Here is a 15,572-nt window from a genome sequence, read left to right as displayed (position 1 = left end):
GAGCTAAGGTAACGAAATTTGTTACAAATACCGTCTTTAATATGATTAACTTTTAATACTCTTGTTATAAAAAACCAAATAATCATTAAACACCAAGTAAACTAAATAATAACTCTTAAACTAAACAGACTTGCATATCCAAAAATATTGCTCGTAGTCCCACTAGATAGTTCACAGTTGATACGTTGGTCAATTGACTGTTTATTCATTTGTTTTTGTAACCAGTCAAAAAAATTAAAACCCATTCCATATACCGTAAATATCAGTATATTAGCAGAGGTTCTGTGATTAATTTGTAAACGCCAAAATGAAACTTGTAAGCGAGTCTTGGTATTACACTCCTACTAACGAGCTTCGAAACAAGTAAATGTTCAATACAATCTGCAAAAAATTGCAGTATTTATGAATTCCAAAAAATTGCAGTATGAAGTATTTATGTCATAGCCTAATATTTCTCACTTCTTTACATATGTTAATAATTACGTAGATAAAATAATGTAAAAGTCCAATAAATATCCGCTCCTCGTCTTCCGAAACATTTACAGACGAGTGATGTTACGTTATGCAACATTAAAACACCCTTCAGTTTCACACATTCGACAACTATGAATTTCTTTAAACTTGTCATATAATTTTCACAACAACGGGTCCCCCGCTGGTACAGCGGTAAGTCTACGGATTTACAACGCTAAAATCAGGGGGTTCGATTCTCCTCGGTGAACTTAGCAGATGGCCCAATGTAACTTTGCTATAAGAAAACACACACACACACAACAACAACAACATATTATAAAAAGAACATATATATTATATATATCACATATAATGACTGGTAATATTTATTTGCGACACACCTTGTTAGAACGGTGGCGCTGTAAGCAGTAATGGCTTTGTTGTTGGAGGAAAGATTTTTTAAAGTAATTTATACTAAATTAAGTAAAATCCGATATACGCAATTAAGATAAAAAAATAATAAATAAAATGCGAGACCGATTTGCTCGAACGATTAAATGCCTAATCCTGCTCGCTGCTTTTTGTGTATTTTACATATAAAATTGGTGATTTCATCGAATTTTGTCACTTCTTTATACCAAGTCCTCATAAAGGCAAAACACAAAGTTGCTCATAACTTATACAGGAAAACAGTATTTTCAGTAACACCTGGAAACAAAACCATAAAAGTCTATATAAAAATACCACTACATATTTTTTTCTCTCTCTCTAAAGGTAGCAAGTCATAACTGTAGAAGTTTGGTTTGTTTCGAATTTTGTGCAAAGCTATATAAAGGATATTCTCGCCAGCCGTCTCTTGTTTAGCTGCAAGAAACTAAAAGGAAAGCATCTTGTCAACACCACCCACTACCAACTCTTGGGCTACTATTTTATCAACAAATAGTGATATTAATCGTTAAATTAAAAGATCTCCACGGCTGAAAAGGTGAGCATATTCGGTAATAGGAATTAGAACCCATGACCCTCAGATTGCGGGTCAAGCGCCCTCACCACTATGCCATGTAAAGGAAAAAGCAATACAATTTATTTACTTGTCTCGACTTGCACAGCGTATTTTGAACAAATCAACATGCACTTGGTGTATGCCACGAATGGAAAAAAATCTTTATATTAGGCTTATTATACTAACACTCACTACACTTTTAAGGTTTCATGGCACACACACACAAAGATATATTATATCAAGTTATAACTACAGTCTTCATTTTGCGACTAGAAACATTCAAGTCGTCATCGATCCTTTAAAATACAAAAACTTTGTTAACAACATTCGAGTCAGTTTATCCTTAGAACAACACAGTTGAAATACGTAAAACATTAAATAGAAACCTATCTCTACCGATAACTTAATTTTAAATCCAAGTAACATTGTAGCTCGGTGGCATCACTCTGTGGACTCGCAGTAGGATGGATAGAGTTCGAGAATGGCTCGCGTTATGCTGTTATATCCAAGAGCAAGATATTTTACCCCATTTGATCCAGTCTACCCATCTATTTGATGAGTACCCAACTGTTATCTGGGGTTAATCTACGATAGACTGACATCCTATCCAGAATACATGGAATATCATTCTCATATCTGCTTGTGTCACTGGAACAGAACTTCGAAAAAATCAGACTTGCGTGTCTTGTAAATGCACGACAAAGATTTAACTTTTTTTAACATAACTGCAAAATGCTAAGTGCACATGCCATACAATTCCAATAATGTAAAGCATTAATTTAAACTTTATTTTTCAGTATATACTACATGAAATTTTAAAGAAATTCCTTTTTTCGAAAGTTATTGATGAATGAGCTAAACACCACGATACTAAAACAGAATGAATACACAGGCGCCCAAATATTACCTGGGACTTGAACCTCGGCCATAAAGAAGACCTATTAGCCATCCCATAAAAAAAAATTATGGTTCATAAAATTAGCAGTGCAGAGACATGAATGATTTATTATTATTATTCCTAAATATTACCTGGGCCTAGGGCCCAATACCTCAATCTAGCCCTGCTCAATACTTGCACTCAAAGATTCATCAATAACGCAACTTTGTTTTTATTTCGTCACTACATTTCCCGTCTCTAGCAATCACAAAATGTTAACATAATCGCAGCATAAACCTATAATGATCATTTAAAACATCTAGCAAGTAGAAACACTTGAAATGACAGCCAAATTTTACGAAAATTTGTAACACAATGCAAGGAATAGAACAAACAGATTGTGATAAATCCAGTATCGATGTTCACACAGTATCGTCCAATACTCGCAATTCCTAACTCGATTTTACGAAAAAAAGTAAAGCCAACCTTTGTCCATGTATCTTGAAAAAATGTACACAGGAACTCCAGTGTACATGGAGCAGCACTGGCCTAGTCTGTGATTGAATAGGACTGCCGTGATTCCGCAAATCTACTAGGTGGCTGTCAGTTTTCAACGTTTGGTTTGTAAGCTTTTATTATCTTTCCAGCACCAGGAGATAAGTCCAATTTCATCACAATAGAGTTGCAAGATTCTCTTTCGTAATTACAACCTTCACACTTCAGACAAAGTCGTTGTTTCAAGTTAGCTTGAGATGTAGATTTTGCTGTCCTATAAGCTCTTAAAAACAAACTTCCTGGCTTGCCCCCCAGTGGCACAGCGGTATGTTTGCGCAATTATACTGCTAGAAACTGGGTTTTGATACCCCTGGTGGGCAGAGCACAGCTAGCCCTATGTGTAATAACAAACAACTTCCCACTCACATGGAAAACAATGAAATATCCCTATTTTCAAACGTGTCTTTTTTTTTTCCTGTGCAACGTTTAATAATACTGCTGCAGGTATACCCTTTCCACTCGAAGCCCATCTTTAGCATCATTAAAATACTGAACGACAAGGAACATTTATTCTCTATCCCTTACAATTGCTTTAGGATGTAATTACTGAGTTAGTCATGTTATAGATGTATACTGAAACAAGGTAAGAATAATTGTTTTGAACATTTCAACATTGTAATAATACTGCACTCTGTAAACTCACTAATAATGTCTACACAAAATCAACTCTTTTCAAATCTTTTTTTAATATTATTATCTCAGCTTTGCTCTTCATATTAAAGTAATATCTTACGTTGATCATAGAAATAACTTACTATTATACATTTATTTTAATATCTGCATTTGTTTTAGTTTGATGTATGTGACATATTGTTGGATGTTTATTGCGTTAAATCTAAATCCCGCATGTTCTCTAAATCTGTAGAATATCCTTGAGAGTAAGAATTAATATTTTACGAAAACACTAGTGTATCTTCGAATATTGCTGAACATTCGAGAATCTCACTTAACTGGTATAAAAGCTAGCAGAGAAGAAAGTAATAGAATATTGTTTGGTTGCTACAGTCAGTACAGTGTAAGCCTCAGAAGCTATAACTGTAATTAAAGCTATTGTAATAAAAAAAACTACAGAATTTGGCCAGGAACATTCATAGATTTCAAACATTACTAACCTTTCAACATCAGAGACTTAAATTCAGACTTAAGCATTTCGATGAGGACATTAACTACCTTTGTCAGTAAAAGTCAGCTTGTAAGCAATGTGAGGCCAGCCAATAAAAGACAACTAGCTAGCTTAAGCAAAGTATAACAATATCAACTCAGAATTAATTTGCTCTTCATGGACCTAGACCATCGATAAAATATTCAGTTCTTGACTAGGTAGAACTCATTATAATTTGCAAGTTTGTAAAACAAATATTTGTAATAACCATTACTATAAAATTTGTTATTTATATATTAAAATAGATTTGTGTTATGACAGAAATTTGTATGTATCAAGATTGTTGGCAAATTTCATAAGTTTAATTCATATCAACATTTAATTAACTTCTAAATTAAAATTAAAATTTCCAGCTATTTGAAATCTTACTATCTAGAGTAAGTAACATAATAAATCTGAGATTCATCTGAGATAATTGTTTTATGCAATATAATAAATTGGGGGTTCATGTCCAAGATCTGAATTAGAGACAAAATTCGTTTTACATTCAAATTCAAATTTTAATTAAATATTTATTTATCAGTGCCAACAAGAGTTTATCATGTCTGATTATCAAGGTTTTCTTGATTCAGTACCTTTTGAACAACTAGACAAATACAACAAAAACGAATTGCTCAAAACTGCTAAAATATCAGAATTAGAAATTTAAACAATCAATGAAAAAATGAGCTAAAAAGAGTATTGTTGAATTATTAGCTGATGATAATTTGTTGTCTGAGGAAACATCAGGGGCATACTCTAGTGTCTCCACTCACCAACCACAAATAAGTTAGAAATCCAGTTAAGACTCAAACAATTGAGCTCAAAAAAGTCTGCATCGAAGCCGCAAAAGAGAAAGAGCAAGCCCATGTCACAGCTGAAATAGAAAGTAAACGTCTCGAGGCCGAACAAGCCTGCATCAAAGTTGAGAAAGAGCAAACACATATTGAAGATGAAAAAGAAAAAGAATGAATCCATGTCGAAGCTGAAAGAGAACTTAAACATCTCGAGATCGACGAAACTGATATTGAAGCTGAAAGAAATGAAAATTAGACTCAACTACAATCAGCAAAGGCAAAATGACAACTTTGAACTCAATTGACATATTAAAATACCACCACTTGATAAAAATGTAGTTGATAACATTGAGAAAGCTGCTAAAACCATGGCATTGCCAACTGTAAAATGGTCATTATTATTATAGTTTTAATTAGTAAAGCACAAGAAACTTACGATGTTCTCTCTCTAGAATATTGTATGAATTATAAGGTTAAAAAAGCTATTTTCAAAGTATACAAATTAATACCGAAGGCTTATCATTGAGAGTTTCGAGGTTATCGCAAAAAAAAAAATAGTTAAACTTATGCAATTCACTCATAAAAAAGAAGTTTATTTCGATTGATAGTGTACTTCTATACATATTGGCAACAGTTTAGACAAAGTAAAACAATTATGTCCAATTGAAAAATTTAAACGCTGTACAAATGACTACCTCAAAGCTTACTTGGATGAAAAGAAAGTTGAAATATTACAGGAAGCAACTGCTGTTTCCAATGGTTACACTTTAACACATAAAATCACTTTTCATAAAAAAAGAAATGCCTATCATTTCGACCAAAACCTGTATCTGTTCAATCCAATAAAATTCAAAATTATTCTGAAAGATTCCAGTTCCTTAGTTCGAAATTATTTTAAAAATCTTCAAGACATGTCTACCATTTCTGTAAAAATCCTGGTAATATTATGCCCGATTGTTGGAGTTTGAAAAAGAGAAAAGAAGGTAACCCCCAGTACTTTCATGTCTACATATGGATGTAGTTACATCAGATCACCCGATGTTGTTGATTTGGCCACTGATAAAAAGGCTGATACAGTAAGGGAAGAATTTATACCTTTTGTTTCTGTGTCTTCAACAAAGGACAATGCTAATCCCATACCCATATGCATTTTACGTGATACTGGAACCACTCGTTCATTGTTTTCAGAGGATATATTGCCCTTAGATTCGAGTTCTGCCACTGGCGAGTCTGTTATTGCTCAGGGTATTGAGGGTGGCTTTTTTAGTGTTCTCTTTTATAACGTTTTTTTTTTTACATCAGACCTAGTTTCAGTACCAGTTGTGGTTGGAGTGTGACCTACTCTGCTAACTGAGGTTGCATCATTATTGTTGGGAAATAATTTAGCAGGTGTAGAATGGAGGATTGTATTGATAAAATTCGAAAACCCAGATATATCACAAAATGTGACCTACTAAAGGGATACTGGGCTGTTCCTCTAACTGACAGAGCAAAAGAAGTATCTGCTTTTGCTACTCCTGATGGATTACACGAATACAATGTAATACCGTTTGGGATGAAAACATCTAAAGCAACTTTTCAGCGAATGATGAATAAAGGTCTCAACACTCTATCAGATGTTGGAAGTCATATTGAAAATATTGTAATTTATAGTAACACCTGGGAAGAACACTTATGTGTAATATGTGGTGTTGTTGAGATGCCTAAGAAAGCAAGTCTCACTGTATGTAAATTTAGCAATAAATGATTTTTTAAAGTGAAAGTTATTTACTTAGATCATGTGGTAAGCCACGGTCAAATTTCTCTAATTTAAGCTAAAGTTGACTGTATTATGAATTATCCAACTCCTACAAACAATAAAAGTTTGACGTGATTATTGGAAATGGCTGATTATAATAATGAATTTTGTAAAACATTTTCTGACATTACTGTACCATAAACAAACCCCTCTGAAGAAAAACAAAACTGTAAGTGGTCTGAAACATGTCAACTGTGCACTTACCCTGTATTAATTGCACCTGAGTTTGATAAGACTTTCGCATTAATTGTTAATGCCAGCAGTTGTACAGCTAGTCATTTTATTACAATCAAACGAGAGGTATTGAACACCCTCTTTGTTATTTTTATAAAAATTTTAACTGTCACTAAGTAACAATCTTAAAAATTATAACATTAATACTCCTGTCTTTGTACAAGATTACAAGTCAATTTAAAGATAAACTTCGAAGGCATCTAAAAATAATGTTATTTGCATACAAATCCATCATGTCATACATTATCTACAGCTTTTCTATATGTAAAAAGCAGCTGCTGCTATATAATTACTATTAAGGTTATTTATAACTTAGTTTCATCCATCAATCTAAAAGCATACTTATTTTTCAAGAACAAAATTAACTATTACTTAGTATCCCCAAAATAGCTTGGTGAGCTAATTATTTTGTGATTTTTAGCTGGTTTAGGAATTACGATGCTCAAAGCAATTCTTAAAGAAAATAAGACATATCCCGACAACAACAATATTTTAAACAATCTAAATAAAAAAATAATTAGAGACGTGTCCTTATAACAACACAAAATTTGTTCTTCGCCAGGATGAGAAATTTTCGAAACAATTTTTTTTTAATATTAAATACAATAACTGCATGATTTTACTCTAATAGTGAAAGTTGTCCAACATTAAAATATGATGCCGATAGATAAAAAAATGTGTAGGTCACTCGCCCGCCACATGCGAAAAAAAGGTTTTGTGTTCGAATCCAAGCTAAGGAAACAATAAAGCCGAAATTACCACACTTCCTCACTCCACATATGTATTATAACTTCATTTTCCGAGTTAGCAAACACTCTTTGTTTTTTTCGTTTAAGCTATATTTTCTCTGCTGTTCTCTTGGTTCCTTTCTTTTTTAATTATTTTAACTTTTAACATTTTACTCTGTTTTTTGACCAGCTTCATAATTTTCTGATTCTATTTTATCCATTTTGGGCAAATTAATTTGGTTTCTAAAAATTGTCTAAATACATTGTTCTGTCTTTTCTTGATGTTCTCTCCAGTAGCAGAGCAGTATGTCTGAGGACTTACAATGCTAAACACCGGGTTTCGATACCTATGGTGGGCAGAGCACAAATAGCCCTTTGTGTAGTTTTATACTTAATTACAAACAAACGACGTTTCTTGACACTTCACTCTTTTCAATTCTTTTTACGCATCAATATTTAGCAATATGTTTGAGTTACCTCAGTTCCAGATTAAAATGGATAAATAACGTTTAACTTCAAAAATAACTTAAAAAAATGAAATTTACATTTGAAATGAAAAATTTTAAATTCAGAAAAAAATATCAGGGGAATGATTCTATTTATAGCTCACGCGCCCTACAATAATTAAACACACACGAACTTCAATGTTTCACTTTCATACAATTTTAAAAACGCCACAAGTTAAATACTTTTCTTCCAAACCAACGAGAAGCCATTATAAATCAAGTAAGTATATGCTAAACATGTCGTCTCTGGCGTCACGGTTCGCTGCTGAGACAACAAGCTCATAAATTGCGATGAATTACATTTAATAGTTGGCTAAAACAAAAATTTAAAAAATCTTCATTTGAAATTGTAATCTGGTGCTAAGTTCTATACAATATTTCACAATTACCGTTAAACTAAAAGGAAATTGAGCTGAGACTTACGACGAAAGATTTTCTCATGCAATTTAGACTCACGAATTAAGACCTTTTTCAATAGAATCGAGGCTTACAAGTTAAAACTCATCATAGAATTTTGTCTTACAAAAAATAATGCTTACAAGTTGGAGCTTCTTAGAACGTTTAATGTGATAAAGTGGATGGTCATGTGAAATGATCCTTCATCATTTAATTACACTTCTAAAATTATACAATGTGATGTTACTCATTAACAAATGTTACTTTATATATTAAATTACCAAATCTTTCTTTTCAATCAAAACGTTTTGTTTTCAAGAAACAAAACTTTTGCTTAGAGCGGAATGTATTTGTCTAAGTTCATAGAGGATGTTTTCCTATAACCAAGTGGATTTTAATTTAAACTTTCAGTAAGAACTCTCTCATCCATTTTATTTATTGCTGTGATTACAAATTACAAAGTCAGTTTGAATATCACAGTTTTGAAAATTCAAGACATTTAGTAACTCACTTACTTAATACTTTGTCTAAACGAATGCCATTTTTTTCTTTACCGTTAAATTCAAATTTTATCATAAGAAATAAGTGGAGGAAATACTGGAACCGTAAAGTTACACAACGAGCTTTTTGCATTTTATGCACCGCTTGGAATCGAACGCTGGATTTTAGCATTGTAAATCCGTCAACTTATCGTAGACCCACCGAAGACAATATTTGTTTGTTTGCTGTAAAGCATGAAGCTATATAATGGGTTATCTGTGCCTTGCCCACCGCAAATATTAAAACCTAATTTTTAGCGTTATACGCCCAATGACACACAGTTGAGCCACTAAGGGGCCGATATTAGAGTACACAATTTTACATAAAAAAACAACTCAATGGATAATTAAATCATAACAGAGATTCTAATTTCTACTAGTAATTCTAACTATAACGATGTTTTATTTTTCATTCAAATACCAAATTAAACAGCTTTTCAATTTTTAATATTTTGTTTTTTACATATCACCACTTTTGTAAAAAGGTATAAACTATTTTTCAGTTTGTTCAGGCAAAGGCCACATTTACAAACCCAGCTTGCCTTCCTTCCTCAGTGGCCAAGCGGTAAACCTGAGGGCTTTTAATGTAAAAAAAACACAAAAAAAACAGGTTTCCAATACGTATGGTGGGCAGAGTACATACTAACCCATTGTTTACTTTTATACTAAAAGAAACAAATAAAAAAACATTCTAAGCTCACTATTATAATTGATTATAAATTAACGAAATTGTAATTGTGAAGTAGCAACCTGCACAGGTTGTATAATCAAATGTAAACTTTACTCAGTGATGTCGAGAAACCCACTTGTTGAGAAATTTATATGCAAAAACGGCTCGTTTGGGTTGAGAAAATATTTTACATAGAAGAGCGAACAACGATGAAGGTCGAAACGTTGTTCGCTCTTCTATGTAAAATATTTTCTCAACCCAAACGAGCCGTTTTTGCATGTAAACTTTACTACACTAAATGTTGGGTAACTTCATTGTGATATAAATAAGTAACACTCGTTAAGTTAATCAAGTAAAATATTTTTTTTCTAAATCAACAGCTTCTATTTATAAAAATGTTTTAAATTTCAACGTGTGCAATTTTCTACACACAATTATAAACCAACGAATAAAAGTCACTATGTATTTGCACCCATGGTTATAATAAAAAGTTCCGTCTTACACTGTTGATATAAATTACTATACACTTCATTACTCATTATATTTGTCCTATGGAAAGTGAATTTTGATGCGGCAAGTCAGACGTGTGCTGCTCTAAGCACTCGTTAGCAGAGAGGTCAAAATTTGTGAACTTAGATTTCTAGTAAACTAAAACTTTCCTACTTAGTAAGAAATTTATTTAATTATGGAGAAAATAGATGAGAGAGATACGAGTACAATATTAAAATATGTCGTTCAATGTTGATGTTTGTATACCATTTACACTTAGAAACAGCGAAATTAAAAGTATAAAGCTGTCTGTTAGAAGCTACATTTCTTGTTATTAAACGGCAATGTTTGTTTATAATTTTTTATTACGATCTTGTGCTATTCAAGAGCTCTCTATTAACATTTAATTCGTCAAGAAAGCATTACAGTAATAGAATCCATTCAGAAAATACGACATACAATAAATCGTCAAAAAACGAACTGCTTATTGCAAGTGTAGACATTTAGGGATGTGTAACATTAAACATCCAAGGCCAACAGTAATACGTAACGCTCAAATACTTTCACAATCTCCAACATGAACATGCAACGGCTTAAACTGATAAGCCTATGTTATGATAAAGTCGTATTTCCGGAACGACAAGGAATTATATTTCTCTACTTCAAGAACATGGTATTGGTTTACCGCCGGAAAGGCTCGCTCTGGGAAATGACACATATGACAGTTTTCAAAGTCCAGACGTTGCAGTTCACTCTTATTATTTCTGACAAAACTAAACACATACATCCGATGTATACAATTTCACTGTGTACATTTTACTTACATATACTGGATGAGATGATCTTATTTTTCGAACGTTTTTCTTAGATCAAATTCTATTCAATTAGCACTGAGTCAGTTTTATTCAGCTATTTACCTTAAAACTGAGGTCACACTTAGCTAAATATTTCGCTAAACTCTCTTCCACCTTATTAAAAACGACTCTTTTAATTATGTACATATAATCATTGGTTTTCATTTTTTAGTCTCTCTCCTAAGTTCTTTAGAGCTGTCGAAATAACAACTTACATATCAGAGATGGTTTAAAAATAACAATAAAACAAAGGGCTACTGAAACTCAGTCGCACGGATTCGCTGCACGAGTTTAGGGAATGATGATGACATAGTATCTCACTAGGTTATGTCAGATAAGAATGAAACCAAGAGCTACTGGAAATTCGTCGCAGCACTTGCTGCACGAGGGGGAGGAACATACCTCGTGTTCATTTCACAACGTTATTTTAATAATAATAAAAACATAAGTGGATATTAGGAAACGGACAGTATTTGGTCCGTGGAAGTAGACGTCATACTTGCTATTCTAACTAGATATTCAAAATGTTATGTGTTTTTTTTCCACAGCTGTCTAAAGATAAAACTAAATAATTAACATAATTGCACTTGATTACTGAGCTAGGCGTCCGGTTTAAATTAGGTTGTTCTTTTTTCTTTGGAGGGGGTGGGCAAATTTGCAATCTTAACCTTAAATTACTGCCTAGATTGCAACTACACGGTTTCCTTTGACTATTGTATCACAATAAATGTGTCAATCACATTAGACCTAAATGTCTGTGTAATACAGAGTATAAGCAATTAATCTGTATAACTTCTTGACTTAATGTTTAATATAAGCATGTCAAATCTCAATTAAGTACTTTGTGTGGGTAGGACGAGATAATTGTCCAATCAAAATCACTGTACAAGCTCGTGACGAATAATTTAACATAACATTGAACAAGTCTCAAGTAACTTACTTCGGTAGAGGTGATGAACTATTTACTCTGCCAAAAGTATATTCAAGTAATTATTTATAGTTATATACAAGAGGGCAAATTAAACGAAAAACATCGTAAATTTTATATCTTTTATATGATAAAAGTCAATCTAACAAACCATTTAAACTCTAAAACCTTACCAACAAAACGAAAAAAAATATATCTGTGAACATACTCTTCTTAATAAAATAGAAAAATCTTTATTATTAACATTACAAAATAGTATACTTATCACAGCTTGGATATCGTATATTTAAGAACAGAATATCACTGTTTATTTCTTGCAATAAAATAGAAGTTTAACATAAATATTCTTTACCGCTAAGTTGTTATACTTAAGATTGAGATTTTCGCTTTTAACCCATAAACATAAACACCCCCGATAAAAATAAAATTAGAAAAAAAAATGGATTGTTTTTTTATAAGTATCGGGAAAATGCTATAAATGATTATTTAGTTTTCATTAACGTCCACACTGTCCTGTGCTTCGTTCGTTAGTGGCAAGTTTGTTTTTACAATTTCATATAAAATATTAGGTGCTCATACAAACCTTAATATGAATAGAACTATGTTTTGTACCTATTATTACTCCCATAAAAGAAATTTATGTGCAGAGAATATACGGTATATTAATATACTCTTTACAATATTACAAGCGAAAACTCCGAAAAACACTGAGTGCAAGATATCTATATAAAACTTTAAAACAGCTAAAAATAAACAGAAGTCCTAGATAAGCTGTATAGTTATTAACTATAGACTTATCACAGGAGTTACATCTTCACCTCCTCGCGGAATGCAATTTCTTTCTTTTTTTTAAATAAATTATTACACAGATGTTCTGATATAATCCAGTGATAATTTACAGTAGAAAATTTATATTTACCGCTCTGGATGGATCTCCAAACTCAATTTTTAACTGTCCCATTGCCCTGATGATGGCCATCAGACTTTGTATCGTGTTGCTGTAAACCACTGGTTTGTACTGAAGGCATTCATCTTCCGAGTAACCCGTCTCGTGAATAATTCTAAATACAAAAATCATCAGGATTTGAGAAATTCATCTTTTTCTTTCTAAGCTGGAGAAGAATAATTAAAATTAATTACACTTAATAAAGTTTGGAGACAGCTTGAATGGATAATAAAAGAAACTTTATTAGCAAATAAATAGTCAGTGACGATGACAAAACCTTGTCGAAATGTTGTACATCATGAACAAAGCTTGGTAGTGGTTCGTAATAGGGATCGCCCATTTATTCTTCATTTTTATTACTTAATATTGTTTCACTGACTTATAAAAATGGCTGCGAGTATTATAATAAAAGGTGGATTGTATTAACAATCGCATCACTGCGTATTATGGAATGTAGTTTTTAAGTGTATTTGACTACCTAGCAAATGACAGCAGTTGTATAATCATTGACACCTAATCGTCATAATATAATCTGTGATTTATATAAAGACTCATAATCTACTGCACACATATTAAATTAATAACAGATACGGTACATGCGTCATGCCTGTTTTATTTAAAACATTAAATTACATCCACGGCCTTCGCAGCTACATAAGTACGTCTGTAGTAGATTATGAGACTCCATATAAACCACAGACTATATTAAAAACCACTAGGTTTCAAGGGTTATACAGTCACAGTTATTTATTATGTACTTAAATAAACTTATAAGCTACAATGCACAACAAAAATCTTTAAGTTGTATTTTAAAGATAGCACCAAGCCCAATGTCGAGCATCAGATCGGCAATCATGATGATGGCTGATGCGTGATTGCGAATTTTGTAACTAATGTAGACATAGTAGCCACCCTTGATGTTGACTATAAGGAGTGGCAAAAATCGTGTAAACAGGATTGTCTGTTTTGAATTTCGCGCAAAGCTACACGACGGCTATCTGCGCTAGCCGTCCCTAATTTAGTAGTGTAAGACTAGAGGGAAGACAGCTAGTCATCACCACCCATCGCCAACTCTTAGGCTACTCTTTTACCAACGAATAGTGGGATTGTTCGTACTTTATAACGCCCCCACGGCTGAAAGGGCGAGCATGTTTGGTGTGACGGAGATTCAAACCTGCCACCCTCAGATTACGAGTCGAGCACCTTAACCACCTGGTCATGCCGGACTATGTAAACAGGAAATGACAACTGTACACAAAATTGTGACAAATTTTGTAGCTATAGATTTTATTTACAAAATGCTTAGTTCCAGATTATGTATACAGCAGCGACGCTCACCAGAGTTTGCAGTCGTCACGACCCAAATTCCTTCATAGATGGAGAGGAGAGAGGGAAGGTATATTAATATAATTAAGTCATAATTGTTAATTATACGTTTTCGACCTTGCACAGTGTGCAGAAATGTCACTCTTAAGAAGAAATCTGACCACCTGCAGCAAAACCACGACTAGCCTTACTGTGAACAACAGAGGAGTAAGAATGAAATATGAGAAATATAATGATGTTTATTTATATACATATACTATTACATTATGACACGCTGTATTACATGTACGTTGAATATATATGCATGCATCTTGCTATACAACTTGGTTATCTATAAATACACCTTTACAAGTTTGTTTTGTTTCTTTGTTCAGAATTAAGCATAAAGCTACACAATGGGCTATCTGAACTCTGCCCACCACGAGTATCGAAGCCCGGTTTATAGCGGTGCTAGTCCGTAGACATACCGCTGTGCCACTGGGGGGCGCTTTACAAGTGTGTGTGTATTATAAAAAATTAATACTGATAAAGTTAAGTAAACAAAATTAAAAGAAAGGACTGCGTTAAAAACAGCAAATCCAAACATTTCACTAATTATATTAGTTTATTATAACCTAAAAACAAGCCGAAACAAAAATAACTTTACAAAATTTATTTTTAGGTTATAACGAACTAATACACTGTTGGCCAATATTTTAAGGCCAATGAATATAAAGATAAAATATGCATTTTGCGTTTTTAGACTCAACCACTTATTTGAATAGAGCTTCGAAAGATGAAAATAAGAAAAGGGAAAATAAAAAATGTTTTTAGCATTTAACTATGAAATTAGCCTAAATACTAGCTGGTCAAAGGTTTAAGGCCATACTGAAATGAAGCGTTAATCGGTAAACACATAACGAAATTTAGTCATCTGTGTTCAAGCATTAGCGTTGTCAACATCTCCCACTCACATCTCCTGTGTTACATTAGGTAAAAACATGGCAAAGGCTAAAAAGTTTACAGAGTTTGAACGTGGCAGAATTATTGAGCTGCAAAAGCAAGGTCTCTCTCAACGTGCCATCGCTGGTAAGATTGGGCGTAGTAAAACTGCTGTTACAAATTTCTCAAAAAACCCTGAAGGACACGGAACGAGAATTTCAAGTGGTCGACCCAAAAAAATTTCACCGGCGTTGACCAGGAGAATTCGACGGATTGTCCGGCAAGACACCAGCCGATTGTCGAATCAGAATAAGGCCCTTACAGACGCAGAATGCAGCTCAAGAACAATAAGACGGCATCTACGAGAGAAAGACTTTAAAAACCCTAAACTTCTTCAAACGCCACGCCTCC

General features: G+C 33.0%; 1 protein-coding gene across 1 annotated transcript in view; it reads right to left on the bottom strand.

Moving 5' to 3' along the window:
* The window catches only part of LOC143238527 (guanine nucleotide-binding protein G(i) subunit alpha-like), a 52,331-nt gene that overhangs the window by 25,861 nt on the left and 10,898 nt on the right, over positions 1 to 15,572 (bottom strand). Inside the window, exon 3 of the mRNA XM_076478819.1 lies at positions 12,888 to 13,029. Coding sequence (XP_076334934.1) covers positions 12,888 to 13,029 — 142 coding nt within the window. The remainder of the gene's footprint in view (positions 1 to 12,887; positions 13,030 to 15,572) is intronic.

Source organism: Tachypleus tridentatus, chromosome 13 (assembly GCF_004210375.1).
Source record: "Tachypleus tridentatus isolate NWPU-2018 chromosome 13, ASM421037v1, whole genome shotgun sequence".
Taxonomy (NCBI): domain Eukaryota; kingdom Metazoa; phylum Arthropoda; class Merostomata; order Xiphosura; family Limulidae; genus Tachypleus; species Tachypleus tridentatus.
This window is presented reverse-complemented; position numbering and strand designations above follow the sequence as displayed.